At 36.7% G+C, this 20,111-nt stretch overlaps 1 protein-coding gene across 6 annotated transcripts in view; it reads right to left on the bottom strand.

Annotated features, from left to right (window-relative positions):
* HERC2 (HECT and RLD domain containing E3 ubiquitin protein ligase 2) overlaps positions 1–20,111 on the bottom strand; it is a 120,486-nt gene that overhangs the window by 33,410 nt on the left and 66,965 nt on the right. For all 6 annotated transcript variants that reach the window (XR_012778677.1, XM_075523454.1, XM_075523444.1 and 3 more), the window contains 22 exons: positions 19,245–19,387; positions 18,765–19,032; positions 18,459–18,601; positions 16,899–16,997; positions 16,635–16,803; positions 16,337–16,462; positions 15,462–15,570; positions 15,176–15,315; positions 13,311–13,501; positions 11,357–11,462; positions 11,103–11,194; positions 10,363–10,538; positions 9,757–9,868; positions 7,888–7,969; positions 7,645–7,788; positions 6,972–7,062; positions 5,327–5,504; positions 4,809–4,890; positions 4,556–4,727; positions 2,434–2,578; positions 1,500–1,725; positions 411–582 (listed from right to left, as the gene is read on the bottom strand). Coding sequence is in view for 5 of the 6 variants with exons in the window: in XM_075523454.1 (XP_075379569.1) it covers positions 411–582; positions 1,500–1,725; positions 2,434–2,578; positions 4,556–4,727; positions 4,809–4,890; positions 5,327–5,504; positions 6,972–7,062; positions 7,645–7,788; positions 7,888–7,969; positions 9,757–9,868; positions 10,363–10,538; positions 11,103–11,194; positions 11,357–11,462; positions 13,311–13,501; positions 15,176–15,315; positions 15,462–15,570; positions 16,337–16,462; positions 16,635–16,803; positions 16,899–16,997; positions 18,459–18,601; positions 18,765–19,032; positions 19,245–19,387 (3,166 nt within the window). In the remaining variant the exon portion in view is untranslated. The remainder of the gene's footprint in view (positions 1–410; positions 583–1,499; positions 1,726–2,433; positions 2,579–4,555; positions 4,728–4,808; positions 4,891–5,326; positions 5,505–6,971; positions 7,063–7,644; positions 7,789–7,887; positions 7,970–9,756; positions 9,869–10,362; positions 10,539–11,102; positions 11,195–11,356; positions 11,463–13,310; positions 13,502–15,175; positions 15,316–15,461; positions 15,571–16,336; positions 16,463–16,634; positions 16,804–16,898; positions 16,998–18,458; positions 18,602–18,764; positions 19,033–19,244; positions 19,388–20,111) is intronic.

Below are 20,111 nucleotides of genomic sequence, written 5' to 3'. Positions count from 1 at the left end.
GACTGTGTTTAAGGCAACTATTTTACACGAGTTCCTCTTCATAAATTTTAGCAAAAATACTCTGTTCTCTACTAACAACAAGGGCACTGTAAAGTTTTATTGTTCTTTCCACCCTGCTCCCCACTGCTTTCTCCACATCATCTATCATGATTTACTTACACTCCTTTTACATGATTTACTTGAGCATTCCTAAATAAACAATTTTTTCCCCAGACACTGGGAGCTTCTGTAAAGAAAACATAACAGCATAAAGCTAACATCAATTTCAAAAGAAAATTTAAGTGAAGCTTAGGCCTATCCTGAGGAGTCCAAACTTGTGAAACAATTTATACCTGACTCAAGAGACCCTAATAGATGGTAAGCTATGTCATCGTTTACTCTGCAAAAGACAAGAATGTTTGCATGCCTACCTGGCATACATGATTTGTAATGCCATCAGTATGTGAGATAACGCCTGCTGTTTGGCAACATTCCCATCAAGCGATAGGAGAATCTTAGCGAGGGAAGGGCGATTCGGCTTGGAACTGTTTGCCCCACTAATTTTGTTACTGGCAGCAGAAGAATCTGCATCTGAAGGAACACCTGGAGGGGGGGGGGAGGGGGGAGAAAAGAGAAGGCGAGCATTTTTGAATGGTGTACTACATAACTGGAACCGATTTATCTAATTTCTTGTTAAGTCAGAAAGATGACTGTAAAATTAACTCTACAGTAGATTCTTAAACTGCAGTGCCTACAGTTACAACGTTAAAGTCAATACTGAAGCTTTGCAGCAAGGTACTGAAGCTTTGCAGCAAGGGCTTTCATAAAAGAGTGTTCCACCTTGTTACTTACTCATGAAGATTAAGGTAATACAGATATAAATACTTCGGTGATCAGTACCGAAAACAAGTTTTACTTACACAGAAATCTATCAAATAGCAAGAATATTTATTAGGTACTCTTAAATACCAATCAAACATTCTATATATGTATTTCTTGCTCTTTTTAAAATACATTCCCTTGTTCATGAAAAAGCTTAATTAGCAAAATGTTTGGTGCTTTTATATTCAACCAAAACATTGCTGTTTTGCCTCCCTAATTCTTAAGTCACCTACCTTAGAAACAAAAGGTTAACAGTAGCATCAAGGTTTATAGCAAGAGGTAACACATAAGAAGACCAATATTACAGTAGCATCCTTCTACCATTGCCTCCATAAAGCTCTATCCCATATTACAGACAAAGTGTTTGGGGCGTTTGATAAAGCATGTTGCATTTTAATTTCCTGAAGAACAACAAAAGTTCAGACTAATGCTGTTTCTGAACAAGTCCTTTACAACTTCCACTTTCAGGAAGAGGTTTTGTTGGGGTATTTTTAGAGGTGTGTATGGTTTTTGTTGTTGTTTTGTGGTGCTTTTTTAAACTACAGTTTTCTCTTTGCACTCTTCTATCACCTATTAAACCACCCACACAACTACCTCTCCAATGGCATAAAAAACAACATAAGGCAATAAATACCAACCAAGATAAGAAGCACCTAAAGGGTCCCTCGCTGTCTGGAAAAGTACTGGTTCATGAACAGACGGTGTAGCTACATCCACTGTTGTCCATGCTACACTGTGGGAAGACCCACAAGCAACCCGGGTGATTTTCTGGCCTTCCAAGCCCTGGACAAGAGTGGGCTTTCTATTGACTGTAGTAGTTCCATTGCCTTGTTGCCCATGGTCATTGTCACCCCAAGCATAAACCTGCCAGTAAACATTTCCACATATTACTTTGCTTCACTGGTTGCCTCATTTAACTGTTTTCTTAAAAAGTCCTACTGAGCAATATTAGTGATTTGTACTATTAACCCAGGACACTTCAGAGAACCTATTGGCATGATTCTTTTTTCTCCCCATTAAATAATGCAGGCATTATCATACATTAAAAGAATAAAGAAAAAAAAGTCAAAGCAGCACTTTACCAGATGATTCATAAATTATTACCAATTCATAAATCATCAGTTGATTCATAAATTATTCAATGTTCACAGTGAACAGTAAGTTAGAAAAATTAGTTGCATAGTAATTACACTGGAGATCTGAATCAATACTATGATAATGATAATGTTGGATCACAGCAGAAAAATCTGTCCAGAATACTATCACTGCTTCTGCATTTCAAGAGTGAGAAGCAGGAAACTGATCATGCAGATAATAGATAAACTAGGAAAATATTACAAAAGCTACTATGACAACAACGTTTAAAGTCCAATAATAATATGAAAGCTAATATATTTTAAATTACAAACATGCTTATATTTATTCAAGACTTTTAAAAGCAAATAAGTATCATTAGAAATTTTTATTCCATTTAATCAGCATCGACACTATTACACTCTTCTTCCTCGACAGTTTAGTTTATTCCTTTCTGGATCAAGGAAACAGGGGAGAAGAGGATGATGCACAATGTACCTGCCCAGTGTCAGTAACGGCTAGACAATGGAGCGCGCCTACAGCCACGTGCACGATCTTTTTACCCCTCAGTCCTTCCACAACTTGTGGCTTTCGTACGTGTACGTCTGTGCCGTGGCCTAGCCTGAAGTAGTCGCCCTTACCCCTGCAACAGACAGTAAACATAAAATTCAAGACAATTCTATTGTTTACACATTCCTCTGTCAATGCAGCCTCCCGAACCAAAATACTTCATTTATCACTGGGATTAAACACAAGCACCTACAAGCAAATTCTTCAAATCTGAATTAAAGGCCTAAAAATGAGGATAACTGCAGTTCTGTGACCCCATAACTTTTCACCTCAGTATAGAACAGGCATCATTTATGACCGTTATTTGTACATAGTGCAACTGTGATTACACTGAATTTCCTCTGTTGCAGAAACACTGCAATTATAAATACCTACAAAATTGATGTGTTTTGATAGACTTGGACAGATTTATACTACTGAGGATAAACCTAACAATAACAGACCCTTTGACAAGTATACTCACGTGAAAAAATATACAGGAGCTAACATGTTTTCAAGAACTTAGTTTTTTCCACACTGTTGCAAGCCTCAATATAGGTTCTCAAGCCTCCATAATTTAAATTCCTCTAAAACTGTTATACACAAACTGCACTAAAAATATACCATATGCAAAAGTAATGTAAACACCTTAAACTGCCTCTAAGAATGCCAGTAAAGAAGAAAAAAACCCCTGAGATTTATTCCACTGTGTTTTTAGTAACCATTCACTCAGTTCTGCTGCTCACCACCACCACCACCGATTTTTCTCAAGAAAGGTTATGTTATGCTGGAGGTGAATGTGATATAGTACTACTGCCTACCTAAAGTTATAACACAGAAGTTGTGATTTTTCCCTCAAATCAGTACAAATTCAAGAAGTTAAGAATAAAAGTTTAGAAGCAACTCGGCCATCCTAAAGTGCAGACATGCACAGCTGAAACAAAAAACTCCCTGTAGTCCTGTAATGTCATTAAATAGCTGTAGATTTTATGACTAGACATAACAGTGTTAAGATAAACTGGGGGAAGAAAGGAATGAAGAAGAATTCTGCAGAGTTCTTAAAGACTGCCAAATTCCCTTTCCTCTTACTCCTTTCATCACTACAAAAAAAGAATTTAAAAGGGGGGCGGGGGGGAAGTGAGAGAGACAAATACAGTTTCCAGTGGCCACTCTGAGAAACGACACCTGCTAAAAGCTTTTCTCCCTTTTAAAAATAGAAGTAACTTATAAAAACAGAAGTTTTGTGGATTTCTCTTTGTTTCACTCGCCAATTGCTGACAAATAATAAAACAAAAATGACCATTTTAAGTCTTCTTAGCTTTGATATACATCAAACAGGTCATGGTCTTATGACACAAGGATGGGGTAAGACCTTGATCTGGTTAGAGCTCTGAAGTTGATCTGCCATACAGTAAGCTCTCAGATTTTACAGAAAAGTTTATAAACTCAAAAGCCAGGTTTGTGTTCAAAACAAAGCAAAAGCAAGCAGACAAATAGGAGAAAAATAAAAAAGGTTTCTGAACAACTCTCAGTGATCATCTCATACCAGTTCTTGCTTTGAGGCATCATTACTGACAACTCAGTGGCCTTCTGAGCAGCAATGAGCTCTGCAGAGAGCCTGTGTTTCCAAGGAAGTTCTTCCCATCTCCTCTGAACTTTAGCTTACTTCCTTAATCTACTGCTTCCTTATTCTCTCAGCCTCTGCTTTAGCTGTAGGCTACATACTCCAAAGTATGATTCTCAGGTTCTCTTTTTCCCACTCCACTCCAAAGTCTTGAATTAACAATCCTTTACATGCTCCATTGCTCCCAAGAGAGGGAATTATCTTCCCCTTCCTCCACTAGTTCAGTAAGACCCAGGCATCCTAACCGAGTACAATACACAACTGAGCATGCTACAAGACACAGTGTTAGAGTAATTGAACCCATCACAGCTAGTCTGGAAGAGCTGCCAATTTAAAAGACGAAGCACACAGATAAGGCACAGATGGAGTTAAGACAGTCAAATAGCAATAAATACAACAGGTACTTAGCAATTGCTTTGTTAATATTTTCTGGCAAATATAACGTACCATGTCCATACCACTCCTGACTTGGTCAGTGCCAATGAGAACTGTGCACCACACTCAATCTGGCAAACGCCTTGGCCGTTCAGTCTTTCAATGTTCTGAGGAATGTTGCATCCTTCACTTCCTCCTCGGCCCAGTTTTCCAAAATCACCATCACCCCAAGAAAACACCAAACCTAACAAACACCAAACTGCAGGTTAAACAATGATCACAGTATTCCCATGCACTAGAAAGCTCTGGAACAAGATATTCCTACCTTCATCTGTTAAAGCAAGAGTCTGAGCATCTCTGCTTCCACAAGCAACCTGAATGACTCTGTGGCCAAGGAGCACTTTAACCTACAAAACAGAAAAAGTAAGCAAGACTTTTCAAAGAAATTATGTTTTAAAACCCTACAGACATTTTCAAGCTCTTATGACTGATCTTGTTCATTCTGCCCAGCCTGAGCATGCCATTTAGCAAAGGATTATCAAGCCTTGCTCAATGACAGTAGTAGCTTCCAGCTATGTATCAAAGTAGACGCAGGACATGAATGTTCAAAACAGCACTACCCATTCCACATCACTTCCCAAGAAAAAGAAAGAGACCAGATCTTTTTGGCCTTTCTGAAATAGCTTGCCTGTTATTAGAGGTATGTGTATCAAAACCTAATTTAGATCACTCCAAAACGATGTCTTTGTACTGCTTTCATGGTTTTTGGCTTTACTTTAGCTTTATTTTATCATTTATTAAACACATTCGCATTTCATCAGAGACAAGAAACGTTTATTTTACCATCTTAGGCTTCAGCTGTGTGGTATTATCTCCATGTCCTAGCCTTCCATATTCTCCAAGACCCCACGTATACAGTTCACCACTAGAGGTAATGGCAGCACTGTGGGAACTGCCACAAGCAATATCGCGAATGCGTTTGGTTTTCAACGCTTCTATCAACCTGGGCTTATCACAGTTCCTAGAGAAAATGGGTAAAGAATTAATTGCATAGTTATGAAAGAGTTGCACAACATACTCCAACCTTCATAATCCAAAAAATTTCGTGTAATAACTAACCTAAAGATAAAATAAGATGTAACATTATGATTCCAAGATGTACCCTTTAGTAGCACCACAAATCTAAAGTTTATGCTATTTTAATGTACTTCAGAGTTTATTTAAATAAATATTTTATGTATATGCTGCAAAACTTGGGTGACAAAGCCAAAATACCAAAGTGATGGATCAATTAAAAAGTGTGTAATATAAAGTGAAAACTGATATCCTGTCATTTCCCAAAGTTGAGCAATTTGTTAGAATTAATTCTTTCTCCTCCCTGAGCCAGATAGTAAGATTAAGAGATGACACTCCCATCCCAACTTGCTCTTATCCCAAAGTGCTCTTATGAGAGAGAAATTAGAACTGGAATTTGCTGTCAGGCTTCTATAAGAGTACTGGAAACTTTTACTATTCATATGGTTACAATATTCTATAAATTCAGGGAAGAGTTTCAACTCAAGGTTTTCTAATATTGACTGTGTATCAGGGCCACTACTAAGGTTTTATAACATTATGCATGGCCTCTGGAAAATTTGCTCCCATGAAATGCCCAAGAGTTCCAAGCCTCACTTCTAATAAAATTACAGAAAACATGAGGCAGTTGAACAATAAACAACAATACTGCTCTAATCTGGACTTCCCTTTTCATTGATCTGACACACATACCCTATGAACATTTGCTGTCATATATTAACCATTTGAGTTGGGCACTGTAATTTTTTATGTATTCTGAGCGGGTCTTCAAAATATATCAGAATGACAAACAAAGATTTCCCTGTGGGCTATCTTTATCGGGTTTTTTTTCTTTCAAAACATTGTTCTGTGGTGCATACAAAGAAAAATCCTGAGACAATTCAAATTTTCCTCAAAGCTGTCTTGTGGAGGATTAAACTGTGTATTACTGAAAAGTGTAGGAAATTTATTTCTGGCTAACAAGTTTGTGGACACAAGTCTAAAGAAAAGGCCTACAAAATACTCTGTCAGGCTTACATTATGAACTGTTACAGCTCAGGAATGTAAAACTGCTATGGTTTTACACCTCAAGGCACCTCTGTAAACCTTACCTTATAAAAGTAACTAAAACTCTATGTCCAAAAGTGTGGTATTTCATCAGTGACATTCAAAAACACTATTAAAGACTTTATCCACTAAGTATGTTTCCAATTATTATATTAATTGAATGCCTCCTTTTTAAATGACTGAAGAGTGCTACAAATGCTGCACCATTAAATTGATGTACACTACTGAAAAAATCTTTTCACAACACAATTTTTTTATTCCCATTGGATTAAAAATCCTGTTGTTGTCAATAGCGGTGGTCAGCTGTGTTATAACATTCAACACAAATATTCTTTTACTAAAATACAGACAAATTTGGTATCCTTACATTCGACTGAAGTGACCGAGTTTTCCATCATCTCCTTCACCCCATGAAAATACCTTTCCATCAACAGTTAATGCCATAGCATGCCGGCCACCTAAAAGAGTAAACATAAATTTAAATTTTCAAGCTTTCAAGCAGGCAGCAGGTCTAGCAAAAATCTCAGAAGTTCGACGCTGCTGTACTTCCACAATGTAACTGTATGAGCCTTTCAACCAATACATTACTTATTTTCTTCGGAGTTTTCATGTGATTTAATTTAAAACACAAAACTTTTGTGAGAGTAGGTTTCCAGGCACATTAAGAAAAAGAAATAATCACTCAATTGCTATTTTCAATGCTGCAAGAAAAAACAAAACCAAACCCACCACTTAGCAACATTCAAAAATGAAAACACTTTCTTTGGATCAGACTGAAAAACTATTCAGAAGTTACCAAATTTGACTTCCAGCAAGTAAGAAACTGTGTATGGTCTAAATTCATAGATTTTAATAACAGAACCATTAGATTTAATCTGACATTTTATGCAACAGACAATTTAATAACCTGTATTTATTTTTAAAAATTTAAAAAATATCAGATATGCTAGGGCATCACAGCACCCAAGAAAATTGCAAAGCAACTATTTTCAGGCTTAATATGTTATGTTTATGTATATAAGAATAGCAATAGTCAGTACCTGAGTGAACAGCCACCTTCTTTACCACATAGTTACTGAGAGCTGTAATCTGGCGGGGAATAGGCACAGTTCCACTAGATATTCCTAAACCCAGCCTTCCGTTTGTGGCTTCTCCACAGGCATATACTTTACCCTCTACAGTCACTAAAATGAAGAAAAAAAGTTTGAGACACCATTAATGTTTCACAACTGGAAATCTGTTTCTTCCCTTAAACAATTACATTTATTTTAAACTTGTATTACCTGCAAAAAGGCTTTTGGATCCTCCAGCTACTTGTACAACGTTCAAGGCAGATAGGGTTTCAGAAAAGGAAGGGACCTTTATCTAGAGCAGACAGGAAATAAAGATCATTACAATACACTTTAAAGTTTTATACTTTAAAAAGAAGAGCTATTCTGAAGTGACAAACCAGTTAATATAACAGGTACTTTTTTTTTTTTAAATATATGAAACTCCCTGTATTATTCAAACACTTTACACATAACAGTTAATATACAGCAGGCAAAAGACAGAAACCAAGAAAAAGCATTTAATACTGAAACCATGATAAATACAAAACCTGAGAAAAAAATGAAATGCAATATAAACAAGGATTTTCCTTTTAATAAAGTTTTCTTGACAAAACCAAACTGAGTTTTGAAGAAAGGCACAACAGCAAAATATACCTAGTTAAAAGTGTTAACCAACACACTTCAAATCAGCATACGGGAACACAAAACCACAACTGAGTTTTTCAGTAGCAAAATGCTTTAGCAATCTGGATTAGGGATCAACTCGGGGCGGGGAAGACAACAAAAAAGAGACCAGGAAACCTATTTTCTTCATTAATACAAAGTAGTCTTTGATCAATCCGTATATATATAGATAAATAGACATCAACAATCTCTTTTCAAGTGTTTTAAATCAACATACATTCAAACCTGGCATAACCCCTTATATAATAAAAGTATTTAGTTATTTATTTTTATGCAGCTAAAGAGATAAAGTTTCTAGCAGACTTCTTCACTACAGTATATGGGAAAAAAGTTTGAAGAACATTTGAAAAGCCTTAAATTAGTTTTTAAGTTACTATCCTAATTAATCAATTTATGCATTTAATAATATTAATACCTGTTAAGACCTCAAAGATAAAAGAGTGTAAGTTCACGTTAGCATGGTTTTTTCCACTCAAAAAAGTTTAACCTTTACAGAATTTTCAGAGGTATAAAAAATTCAGAGATAAAAAAATCAGAGGTATCTGATTTTTTTTATCTTCTCACTTCTTCCATTTAACTGTCCTATAGTTCTCCCCTTTTCTAGATGAGGGGGGAGCACTTCAGTCAAACAGAGCCATAATTCTGCCTTCAACATGTTTGGAGCAAGAATGAACTGAAATCTGCACTTCTGCACTGAAACCTTGATGGCTTTACGCACCAGTAAAATACAGGATGGAGAATACAGTAAGTTAACTTTTTGTTTCTTGAAAGGCACTCTACAGATACAATAGTGTATGTTTTATTTACAACATAAATTAAAGAAATGCTCTCTTAACATACTTTTCAGATTAATGAAAGCTTAAATTGATTAAACATTCACCATGTATCTCCCATCTTGCATTGTATTACAAGTTATGTATAAATAGCTGCACACAAGGCTGAAATTCCTCTCAAATTACAATGAATTGTAATCAAGTTACACCACTCAAAAGATTAGAATTCAACTTTTGTTTTCCAATTACTGCACCAGCTCCAGGTACAAGTAATACATAGAAAAGTTCACCAATATCTTCATTTCATGCATGCAAACTCAAAAGGAACAGAATATGTATCGAGTACTACACATTTTTAGAACAACTAGTTCGCTATCATCTAAAATAAACAATTAAGTGGCTGCTAAAAATCAAACTGGATTTCAGAGTGACAACCAAAATGCAAATTTTCTCCAATTTTCCACCCAGCAGACATCTACATGTCTTAACAGTAGAAAGCCATTAAAACCTCCTCTTTGTAGCTTTTGGTAATAAACTTTAAAATTCTGATTAAATTTGAATCAATTTTGAGTTGTATCAAACATGTACGTTTTATTTTTAGCTGCTTCTGGTTTGTATGAAAGTATGAAAACAACAAACATACCTTGGAACCTTTTAGCCCTCCCAGTTGGTCTTTGTCATTCAGTCCCCAAACAAAAACTTTGGTTCTTATTGTAGCTGCTGATTCGAGCCCAGCTGCCTTCTTTCTAACAAGACTGAACATATTGAGGAAAAAAACAAAGTCAGATTAGAAACCTGCATGCTATAGCAGAGGCACCTTTTTACTGTGTTTACTGATTTCAGTTTGAAACAGTTTCAGTACTTAAACTACACCACCACAGTTAAGCAGTGGCTACAACAAATAAAAACAAAACAAAACAAAAACCAGAATGTTTTGCCAAGCAGTTGTAAATATACACATGCCACATAACAAATATAAACACATCAAGTTTTTAGCTAGGTTTTCAACTCCAAGGATACTGCAGAAGCAGAAGAGTTGTACAAAATGCTACCACCTTACCAGTGTGCTAATCTTAAAGAAGTTATTTATCAACAAATGAATGACTCACAATTCTGACAAACTAAGATACTGATTTCTCTTTACTACCATTCCACCTAATTAAGCCTCTCTTCTTACAATAATCTCCTGATTGGATACATAGACACTAAGGTTCTTTATCATTTCTCCCCCACCCCCACAGTTACCTACCTCCCGGTGTTAGCTTTATCATCATCCTCTTCCTCATTATCAGAAGCAAGGAAAGGGACTGCAGCCAAATCTTCATCCTCTGCACGTATACGTCCCAGTATACTGAGGCCATGTATTTTGCAATCAATTCCAGAGCTTCTGCACTGCTTGATTGCAATCTCAATATACCTGTGGTACTAAGAAGAAAAAACTAAATTGCCATCTTTTGGGTTCTATGTAACTTTATGAAACGTAGGAAAGAATTAGAACTTTTGCTCGACTTTGTCACCTTAACAAAATGAATCTGTAACTTTAAATATTTGGCATACTTTAAGATACACTTATGGCCTCTGATTTCACTTCCAATCTTCTAAAAATTCATTATGCATTCCTCCTTGCTGTTACTGAAAAAGATCAGAGCTACTACACAAATAAGCTTTATTACCCACCAAAATTATCCCCAAATTTAAGTTTATTAGGTTCTCTTCTTGGTTCACAGGTATATTGATTTACATCAAAAAAACTAAAATAGCTTTACTACTAAGGCTAATAAATAATTAGCCTACTAATAAAGTTACACTGTGATTACAGTAAAACTTATCAGGATAAGTAACTTTACTAAACTGCCAGAAACAGTGCTAATTTAGAGGAAAAGTAAAATACCATGCCTTAATAATCACAACAGTGCTTTTCATCCATTTCTTGCAGCAAAATATTTTTCTGTTGCATACAAGAGTAATTCTCACACAAACTTCACTTACTTCTGAACAATCACTGAGAAGAGGCACTGTGGTATCTGTAGGATTTATATTGATTGTCTTTAGCTCTATAAGGTTATTTAAGGAATTCCCCCCTAGAAAACAGAACATGGAAAGAAAAACATTTTAAGATATGGTGTTTGTTTCATAAACAGGCACTATGCATATTAAATAGATGACTATGTTAACTGAAACCAGATAAAGTTGAATGTAAAAAAAAAAAAAAAATTCAGACTTCTCAGAGAACATACGCATACCTGAAACTACAACTAAAGAGGGCATGTAACTGCTGTCTGCAGGGTCCACTATCATCTTGAGTCTGTGAACAAGAACATCTGGAAAAATCTCCAAGCGAATCCAGTGCTAGGGGAAACACACAGAATTTCATTTTCAGATGGTATTGTTAGGACCACCGTATGGTTAACAAGAATAAACATGTGTGTTTTTGAAGAAAGCATGAAAAACATTTTTGAATGGTACACAACAGCTGCAACGCACGGGAACTGGCCAAAGGAAAATGACCTTGTGAACTTCTTGCCTGTCCAACCTCCAAATACAAGAGAAACAGTTGCAGCAAATGATTTATTTCATCCAAGAGCAACACCATTGAGAAGACTGAGAAAGCACAATACCATTGGAGGTCAAGAAATGGGGCATAACGTACATCTTTGACTGGTTACAGTCTGTAGACAACCCGAAGGAAGGGTACCTGGGCATATTCTCAGCATGGCCATCAACTGAGCATCAAAACACACTGAACAGAAGCCTAGCCACAAGTGCCAGTGCCTAGGCTGGCCACAGAGCAGTGCTGTGGGCCAATAAAACTGGCAAACCATAAACTAAGGAACAATGCTTATATGTTTTTATAAACAATCTGAATGCAGGATTCAAATGTACATTAAGAGCATTTGCTGTTGACACTAAACTAAGGAGCAGCTGTGGAATCCCTCGAGGATAGAGAGGCCTTACAGAGAGATCTGGATAGACTCTAGAGAGGTGGGCAATCACCAACGGTATGAAATTTAACAAGAGCAAGTGCCGGATTTGCCACCTGGGACACGGTAATCCTGCTTATACATACAAACTGGGAGACGAGAGGCTGGGGAGCAGCCCGGTTGAAAGAGATCTAGGTGTTTGGGTTCATGGCAAGATGAATGAGTCAAGGGTGTGCCCTGGCAGCCAAAAGGGCCATCCGTGTCCTGGGGTTCAGCAAGCACAGCATAGCTAGCTGGTCAAGGAAGGCGATTGTCCCACTCCACACCGCACCGGTACAGCCCCATCTCTAGTACTGTGTGCAGTTTTGGGTGCCTCGGTATAACAAGGACTTCAAACTATTAGAGTGTGTCCAGAGGAGGGTGACCAAGATGGTGAAAGGTTTTTGAGGGCAAGACTTATGAGGTCACTTGGTTTGTTCAGCTTGGAGAAGAGAAGGCTGATGGGTGACTTCATTGCTGTCTACAACTTCCTCAAGGGGGGCAGCAGAGGGGGAGGTGATGATCTCCTCTCTCTGGTGACCAGTGATAGGACACGAAGAAATGGAATGAAGCTGCATCAGGGGAAGTTCAGACTGGACATTAGGAAAAGGTTCTTCACTGAGAGGGTGGTCAGTCACTGGAAAAGGCTGCCCAGGGAACTGGTCACGGCACCAAGCCTGTCAGAGTTCAAGGAGCATCTAGAAGATGCTCTTAGTCATATGATTTAATTTTAGGTAGTCCTGTGAGGAGCAGGGAGTTGGACTTGATGATCCTTATGGGTCCTTTCCAACTAGAGATATTCTAGCTGAAGGAGTGCTTGGAGGCAGTTTTAGCTAGTAAGAGCATTGGTGCTTTTCATATTGCAACAAACTCACTTAAGTAAAATATAATCAATGCGATTGTTAAGAACAATTATCATCAGTTATTATACTGAAAAGGCAATTGTAACCATATAACCAACTAGAATAGAATAATTACTCTGTATTTAAAAAAAAAAAAAATCGCACAAGTTCCTTATAATTCACATGAAATAATTACAAAGATGAAGCACAGCTTTTAAAAAAAAAAAAAAAGGCATATTTACTATGAAGAAACACAGTTTTGTACTTCAGATGTCTGTTTTTACCACTCTTCTATCTTACATGAAGGTAACAAACAAATATATTTCACTAAGGTAAATACTTATCCTCTTAAGAAGAAAGTATGCCAGAATAAACCAGTTATGGCTTAAAGTTACCTTTCCTTGTGAGCCAGAAGACTGCCAGCACTGCTCACTACCATCAATAAGACGTGAAGCCTGATTCACAGAGGATGAGACATTCAAATTCTTAACTATTCTCGACCAATCATCCAGTAACATTCCCCGCTGGCTACTATGCCGTCTCTTCAGCTGCTTTCCAGAACGCCCACAAAACACCGGAGACTGACCTGGTTGAACGAAACGTTAAGCATGTATTAAACCCATAAGCAACGTGAAAGGAAATATAACAAATTAAAGATTTCAGGTATGTAGTCTACAAGTAGAATACAGAAGCATGTCACATAGGTATGGTAATACTACCCACACTTAAAGGGCATAGCTCAAGATCTATTCATTTTTAAAGGAGTTTCAAGCACTTTACCTGACTACAAGTTTTCATGCCTGTCATTTGGGATAGTTGCACTTTCTATTCTTACACTTATCATTGATTTGTACCAAGAAATCGGGCATAATTTAGTAAAAAATAAACATTAAAAAATGAAGGCAAATTACTTTCTTCAGGAATGTAAGACACTAAGAGTAATTCCTAAAATCGAATGGGTTTCGATTTTACGTTACAGGGGCATACAATCTTTAAACTGATAGAATCCTTAAAAGACTAACATTCTTCACTAAATAGCCACTTGAAAGGGTCCTTCCGTTTGAAATACAAATCAAAATTTATGATGATACATACTTCAAAATACAAGCCCACAGCACATGAATTTTGTACACCACCATAGCATATGAAAAATATGCAACCAATCCTCAACAGAAGTCCCGTACAGGAGAATAGACATAGCTAAGTTACAACACTAAAATTCCAAATCTTGTTCAAGAATGAGGTGGTTTAGTGAGTTGTTGATTTCCCCCCTGCAAAAACCTACTTCTACTTCCCTTCACTGATCTTTGTAGCTTCTAGAAAGCTTGACTAAAAGAATATTATAACTCCTACACCCTATCCAGGGCAACGGGAAGGATTAAAATTCACACCATAGTAGCTGTACAACCATATTAACTGATTTCTTAATGGAAAGTCTTTCTTGCCCTTTAGACAAACCGTCATATACATGCAATGCATGTTCATGATTTCTAGTAGGGAATCAGTTTTATTCATTTTCCAAACCAATTAGACCGGCACATGTAAATATGAAGAGGTTTAGTCCAGAAGCCAGCATCACCTTGCAAATACTAGAGATCAGACTGATTTTTAGACAGGTGGAGAGAAAAGAAAGAAAAGCTAGTGTCAGGTAAGTTTTGCATAATAATGCAAAGCCCAAAAGTTCTGGAGTTAAAATGGCTGCACCTGTTCTTGCCCTAGAAACAAAAAATTCTGATTATGAGTGTTTCAAAAGGCTTCCCTTTCCTACCACACCTCTCTGGAGTCTCCACATCATGGAGGAAATGAGCCAACAGCCATGACACGCTGATAGGCAAAATTGCTGAAGAGCAACTGAGGTGTAAGAAGGTATCTTAGGTATTTCAAGCTGCACCTGCTGTCATGAGGATTCCATTCACCTACATTTAGGCTGATAGCAAAAGGCAGGAGGATTAAAGAATTATACGTTTTACTCTTGGTGTAGCTGAAAATGCAGTTCTGACAAAGAGTTACTGTCACATAGCCAGATTTTTTAAACTTTTTTAACACTACAAAGAAAGCTTAAGAATTGATGTTTTGGTGTAGTCCACTACATGCAATTTAGCAGTGCTGTGATCTGCTAAAAATGTTTTGTTGTCTAGCGGGTCAGTCCAAACGCTAATTTCATTATGTTAAGGAGCCAAAATTTAAAACTGTTTTTTTTAAAAAACAAATTCAATGCATTTTAAATTAATCTAAGAAACACTTAGATTCTGAAACTTACCTGGTTCATTTATTCTACCAAAAGTATGTCGGGTGTTATGCTTCCTGGTTTTAAAACAGGTTTCACAGAAGTCAAAATCATCACAGTTTCTGCATTTGAATCTAGGCCCATTGATAGGAAACATCTGACAGCCATCACACCTGATTTCACAAAAGAACGAGTAAATATATTTCTAGCAGTTTTCATGGTACAAGTTAATTATAACACGAGTCAAGATAATGGAATCAAGACAACAAGGCTAAAGGATAACCCATATACATTAAGAAAAAAGTAAATCATCACTTACGTGACTCCAGGATGAATACTGGGGACCAGTTCCATTTCTGACAACAAGCCAGTCCAATGAGACTGCTGAGGAAAGTCTACAATGACATCTTTTCCATTGGCACTAAAAGCTGCGACAAAAACATGCAAAAAATACAATGTGTTGCAAATCTCTATGAAATGAAGCAGAAAGTGTCCAATGCAACATCAGAGCAGAAACATGCAATAAAAGTTACTTTCAAAAGCAATATTTTATTTTAACAGAAGTATATATTAACCTAATCAGATAGCCTGGAAAGGGGCAGAGGGCAAGAGAGTTCTAAAGATTTTTTAAAGATGTATATTATTCTATTTAAATTCCTTGACTCTGAATTTTTCATTTATTTTTTTAAAACAGTTCCCAAAGGGAGAGAGTACTTCTAAGCACAAATACAGTATGACCAAAATCTGTACCTCTTCAAAGAATCTATGCCCCACAGGTTACTTCTATAACATCCCTTACAGCTTGACACTAGCGTACCCCACTTTTTCCTCACTTCCACATGAAGTCTTCAAGATAGGTTTACTTCTTAAAGGAAAACCATTTGTGGTTCATCCAAAGTATAAACAAGAACTACAACAGGAAGCTGCACAGATTCTTAAAGACCTTTACTATATGTGAATGGAGTGGCTCAAAAAGCAGATGAACACACTAACAAAAAGGACTGCCACAGAGTACGTGTCTATAAATTCACCACAGACATCAAATGCATTCTATACTCTTATCATCATGCAATATTCCACAGAACAGTGTGATTTGTAAGTGTGTCTAGAAGATTCTCTCCTTAAACACTGCAGAAAGTCTGTGTGGTTTCCAGTTTTATTACCTCCCCATGCCCAGTTTTGAATATACATTACCTTTGACAACTCCCACACTGCGGTGAGTAACTGATCCCCATTTATATTTGGGTGTGGTAACAGAGCTTTTCACACGCACTTTGTCACCTATCTTGATATGAGAGGCAGAACTCTGCGGTGGGAATCCTAGCAGTTGCAAGAATAAATGCATGGTGAGTGGGTTTCCCCCCCACAAAAAAAAAGAAAAAAAAAAAAAAAAAAAACAAACAAACAAACAAAAACAACAAAAAAAACCCCCTCAATCTCCCTTAATGTATCATTCAGTTTTTTATTAAAAAGCAGTTAGCAGTGAACTTACCTAAAAGCTCAACGTGGATATATCTGACCCAGTAAGTACCACCCTTTTGTTGCCAATCACACTGTACATTCAGGTCGTGCAATCCATCTCGATCCAATTTAATAACTTTGCCTACATCTCCTTCACAAACCTCCTCATAGGTTCTGCAGCATCTAACCATCATTCCCACCTAGGGAAAAAGGACAGTAGAATGCCATAGCTATGCAAAGACTTTCGTACCAGAAGGAAAATAGTTTCAACATAGGTTTTCATCATCATGCTTACCTGAATATTCTCCCTCACATACACAGCATAGTCATCATTACTTAAGAAATCAGCTCGTTTCTTATAGGTCTGGCTTTCTGTTACAACAGCACCACCTGGCTGGAAAAAAATCCAAAATAAACATGTAACAGTTACAAACTTTGTTTTCAATTAAGATAAATCAAATTGTTAGCAGAGACTGAAGAAAACCCAACAAAATCAAACACATATAATATTCAAGTTGCACACCAAAATGGAAAACAAAATCTTCAACAGGTCAACTCACTATAGGGCTAACATTTATGATCTACTTTACTTTAAACTAAAGTTTAGTTTCCAAAATGACTTGCCAAGAAATGTAGCTGCAAATGTTCAAAATGTGTGAAACGAGCTGCAAATTGCTTTTACGAAATCTGCTTGCCAAAGAAAATTAGAACAAAGAGGATTTGTGAGTAATCTACTTAGCCTTGCAGATACACATTCACATTCTACTTCTTGGGCTACTTGTTTGGAGGGGGGGGGGGGGGGGGAACCAACCACAAACCAGTGGTGAATGGTAAACTCCTACCTAAAGTACACTACTAATATTTTTGTTATATAATACAATGGGATTTAAAGTATTCCCTTAGAAAAACAAGCTGTCAAAAAAGATGATTGTAGTTATCAGAAATTATTCCTTTCAAGATTTGATTAACTTAAAAAAAATTGAGAACTATTGCATTCCAGCTGCAATGAGAATTTTCAGAAAACTTTGCTCTGTTTTCAGCATTAAATGTTTTTTTCATTCGAGGCAATATATAGCACAGTTTCACACTGCAATACTGATGAAGATATCAGAACTCAATGTCAAGTTAATTTCTTCAAAATATAATGCATACGGAACCCATTTTATTGGCAAATCCTTACTGAAACAGTCCCTGAAAGTCAACAGAAGCCTAATATAAATTCACATTAAAGCCATCATGCTCAATTGGCATTGTAAAGGTCATTTTATCACCAATAAGTGAAAATAGTTTTTATAAGGAAAAAGCTAAGCTATTTCACTGACATCTTTTTTTGCCATTTACTCACTAATTCCTCAGTCATTCCTTGTAGGTAATATACTTTTGTTTTTCAGACCAAAGGGAGGAAGGCGAGGGGAAAAAAATTAAAAAGAAAAAAAAAAGAAAAAAAAAAGAAGAAAAAAAAGAAGAAAAAAAAAGAAAAAAAAAAAGAAAAAAAAAAGAAAAAAAAAAGAAAAAAAAAAGAAAAGAAAGAGTCCTATACAAATACTACAGTATAGCATTGACTATTTTAGATGAAACTGAGACCAACTATCAGGGATACTTACAGCTGCCACTAGTGAAACATCTACCTGCATTCTACTCTTCCCTTGTGCTACTCATACATAAATATTTATAGATTATTCTTGAGTTCTTTTATGACATGCCTTAGAAACATATGCAAATGTGGTCCTTGTTACAGTCTCGAAATCTTGGGACAGCAGAATGTCCTTGTACTCTAACCAAGCTCATAAAAGGAAAGAATTACAAAATTTGCAGCAAGCTAGCATGACTTAAGTTTTAGTAAGTTGATACTTACCACAGGGCAAGCGGCTTCAGCTTCTTCCACCTCCTCTGCTATTTCCTCATCTGAATATTCATCAGAGACAGTATCAGCATCAGAGAGATCCGTAATTTGAACATCAGGGTGATCCAGCAACCAGCTAACCAAGGCTTCCCCTCCTAATACAGAAAACAAACTCAGTCTGTCTCTAAAGGATTCACAGACATTCTTAAGATAGTATCCAAAAAGAGAAGTAATAATTGCTCCCTTGTAAGTAGCATTTTAATCTGCTCACAACTTTCCTTCTCCTTCCAACATCCTTAATGTAACTAAATGAAATACCTGGTAATCCAGAAGCACTTCCAGAGGTTCCAGACAGAGATTTTAGTGCAAATTCTATGTTTTTCCTAGGAAATCCCATTTCCATAACTTGAACTACAATGGGGAGGGGTGGAATTGGAGATTGTTTGCGTTTCTTCACTTTTGTGGGTCGGATATGTTGCACTGTGATGGGTGTTGTAGCTTCACTAGAGCTGCAGTCTTCAAACACGGGAGTTGAAGGATGTGTAGACTCTACAGCCAGATACTGGCACACTGCCAAAGCAGCAGCCTAAATGAGAACAAATAAATCAGTCCAATTAAAACAAGCATATTTAGTATGGGGGTTTTTGTGTGTGTGCCTGAAATTAAAGGTCATTTGCCAAAAAGGGTTGTGTGTCACTTTTTTTCTTTAAAACCTATAGCTTAACAAGTTTCAACTGGAATGTGAATTGAAAAGACTTACTTATTAGGTTACTTATTAGCAGAAAACACAGACTCTACCTCAAGCTCCTGTTTGTCAAATATTGCTTTCACAGGTGATGGTTGCGTAGCAGCTGTCAAAAGTTGCTGTAAAAGAATCATGGGAGGCTGGGGTCCTTCAGGAGACATATCTCCTATGTCGGGAGAGGCAACTGCTCCATCCTCTTGAAACAAAAACATTATTTTAACCAAAACCATGTAATAGAAGTCAATCAAGAGACTTATTCTGGGGCCTATTGGTTGATCAAATATATTGTTATTTGTCCCATATTTCTTCTCCACAGGAATCATGCATTTAAGATTAAATCATGTGTGCCACAATCTCCATACAAAAAAGCAAATGAGAAATTTGTAGATAAACAATAGTTTTACTAATACACACCTAGAACATGTCTAGCAGAAAATGCTCAGTGGACAGTGAATCTGCACAAGTATCTTCTGAGTTAACCTTTTTACAATAAGATTATTATATAGAGGTCCTTCCAGGATAAACCACTTTATATAGACCACAAGCAGTCTCACTGATCCCCAAAACCATGGTGCATACTTTCCGGATTGAGTCATTTCCCCCTCTAATACACCTCTTAGGAAGAGCTCCCTATAGGTATTCATTGCCCCTTCAAAAGAGTACACCTTTTTTGAATCAACTGGCTCACAATTCTGCAACTTTTAAATTTGATTTTGTATTCTTGTTGGCATAAACATTCATATTTCCTAGATCCTTACTGTGGCTATTTCAGGAAAGTGTTCTCACTGTTCGTTTAACTCCAACAAAAGGAAGTTCTTGTATTTGAAACAATAACAAAACAGTTAATAGTCCTCATGTACTAAGGCTGTTCTGGTTAAGGAAAAAAAAAAAAAAAATTGGGTGGGGTTTCCCCCCCCCCC

Source organism: Mycteria americana, chromosome 1 (genome assembly GCF_035582795.1).
Source record: "Mycteria americana isolate JAX WOST 10 ecotype Jacksonville Zoo and Gardens chromosome 1, USCA_MyAme_1.0, whole genome shotgun sequence".
NCBI classification, from domain to species: Eukaryota; Metazoa; Chordata; class Aves; order Ciconiiformes; family Ciconiidae; genus Mycteria; species Mycteria americana.
Note: the sequence above shows the minus strand (reverse complement) of the source record. Positions and strands in the feature narration are given on the sequence as shown.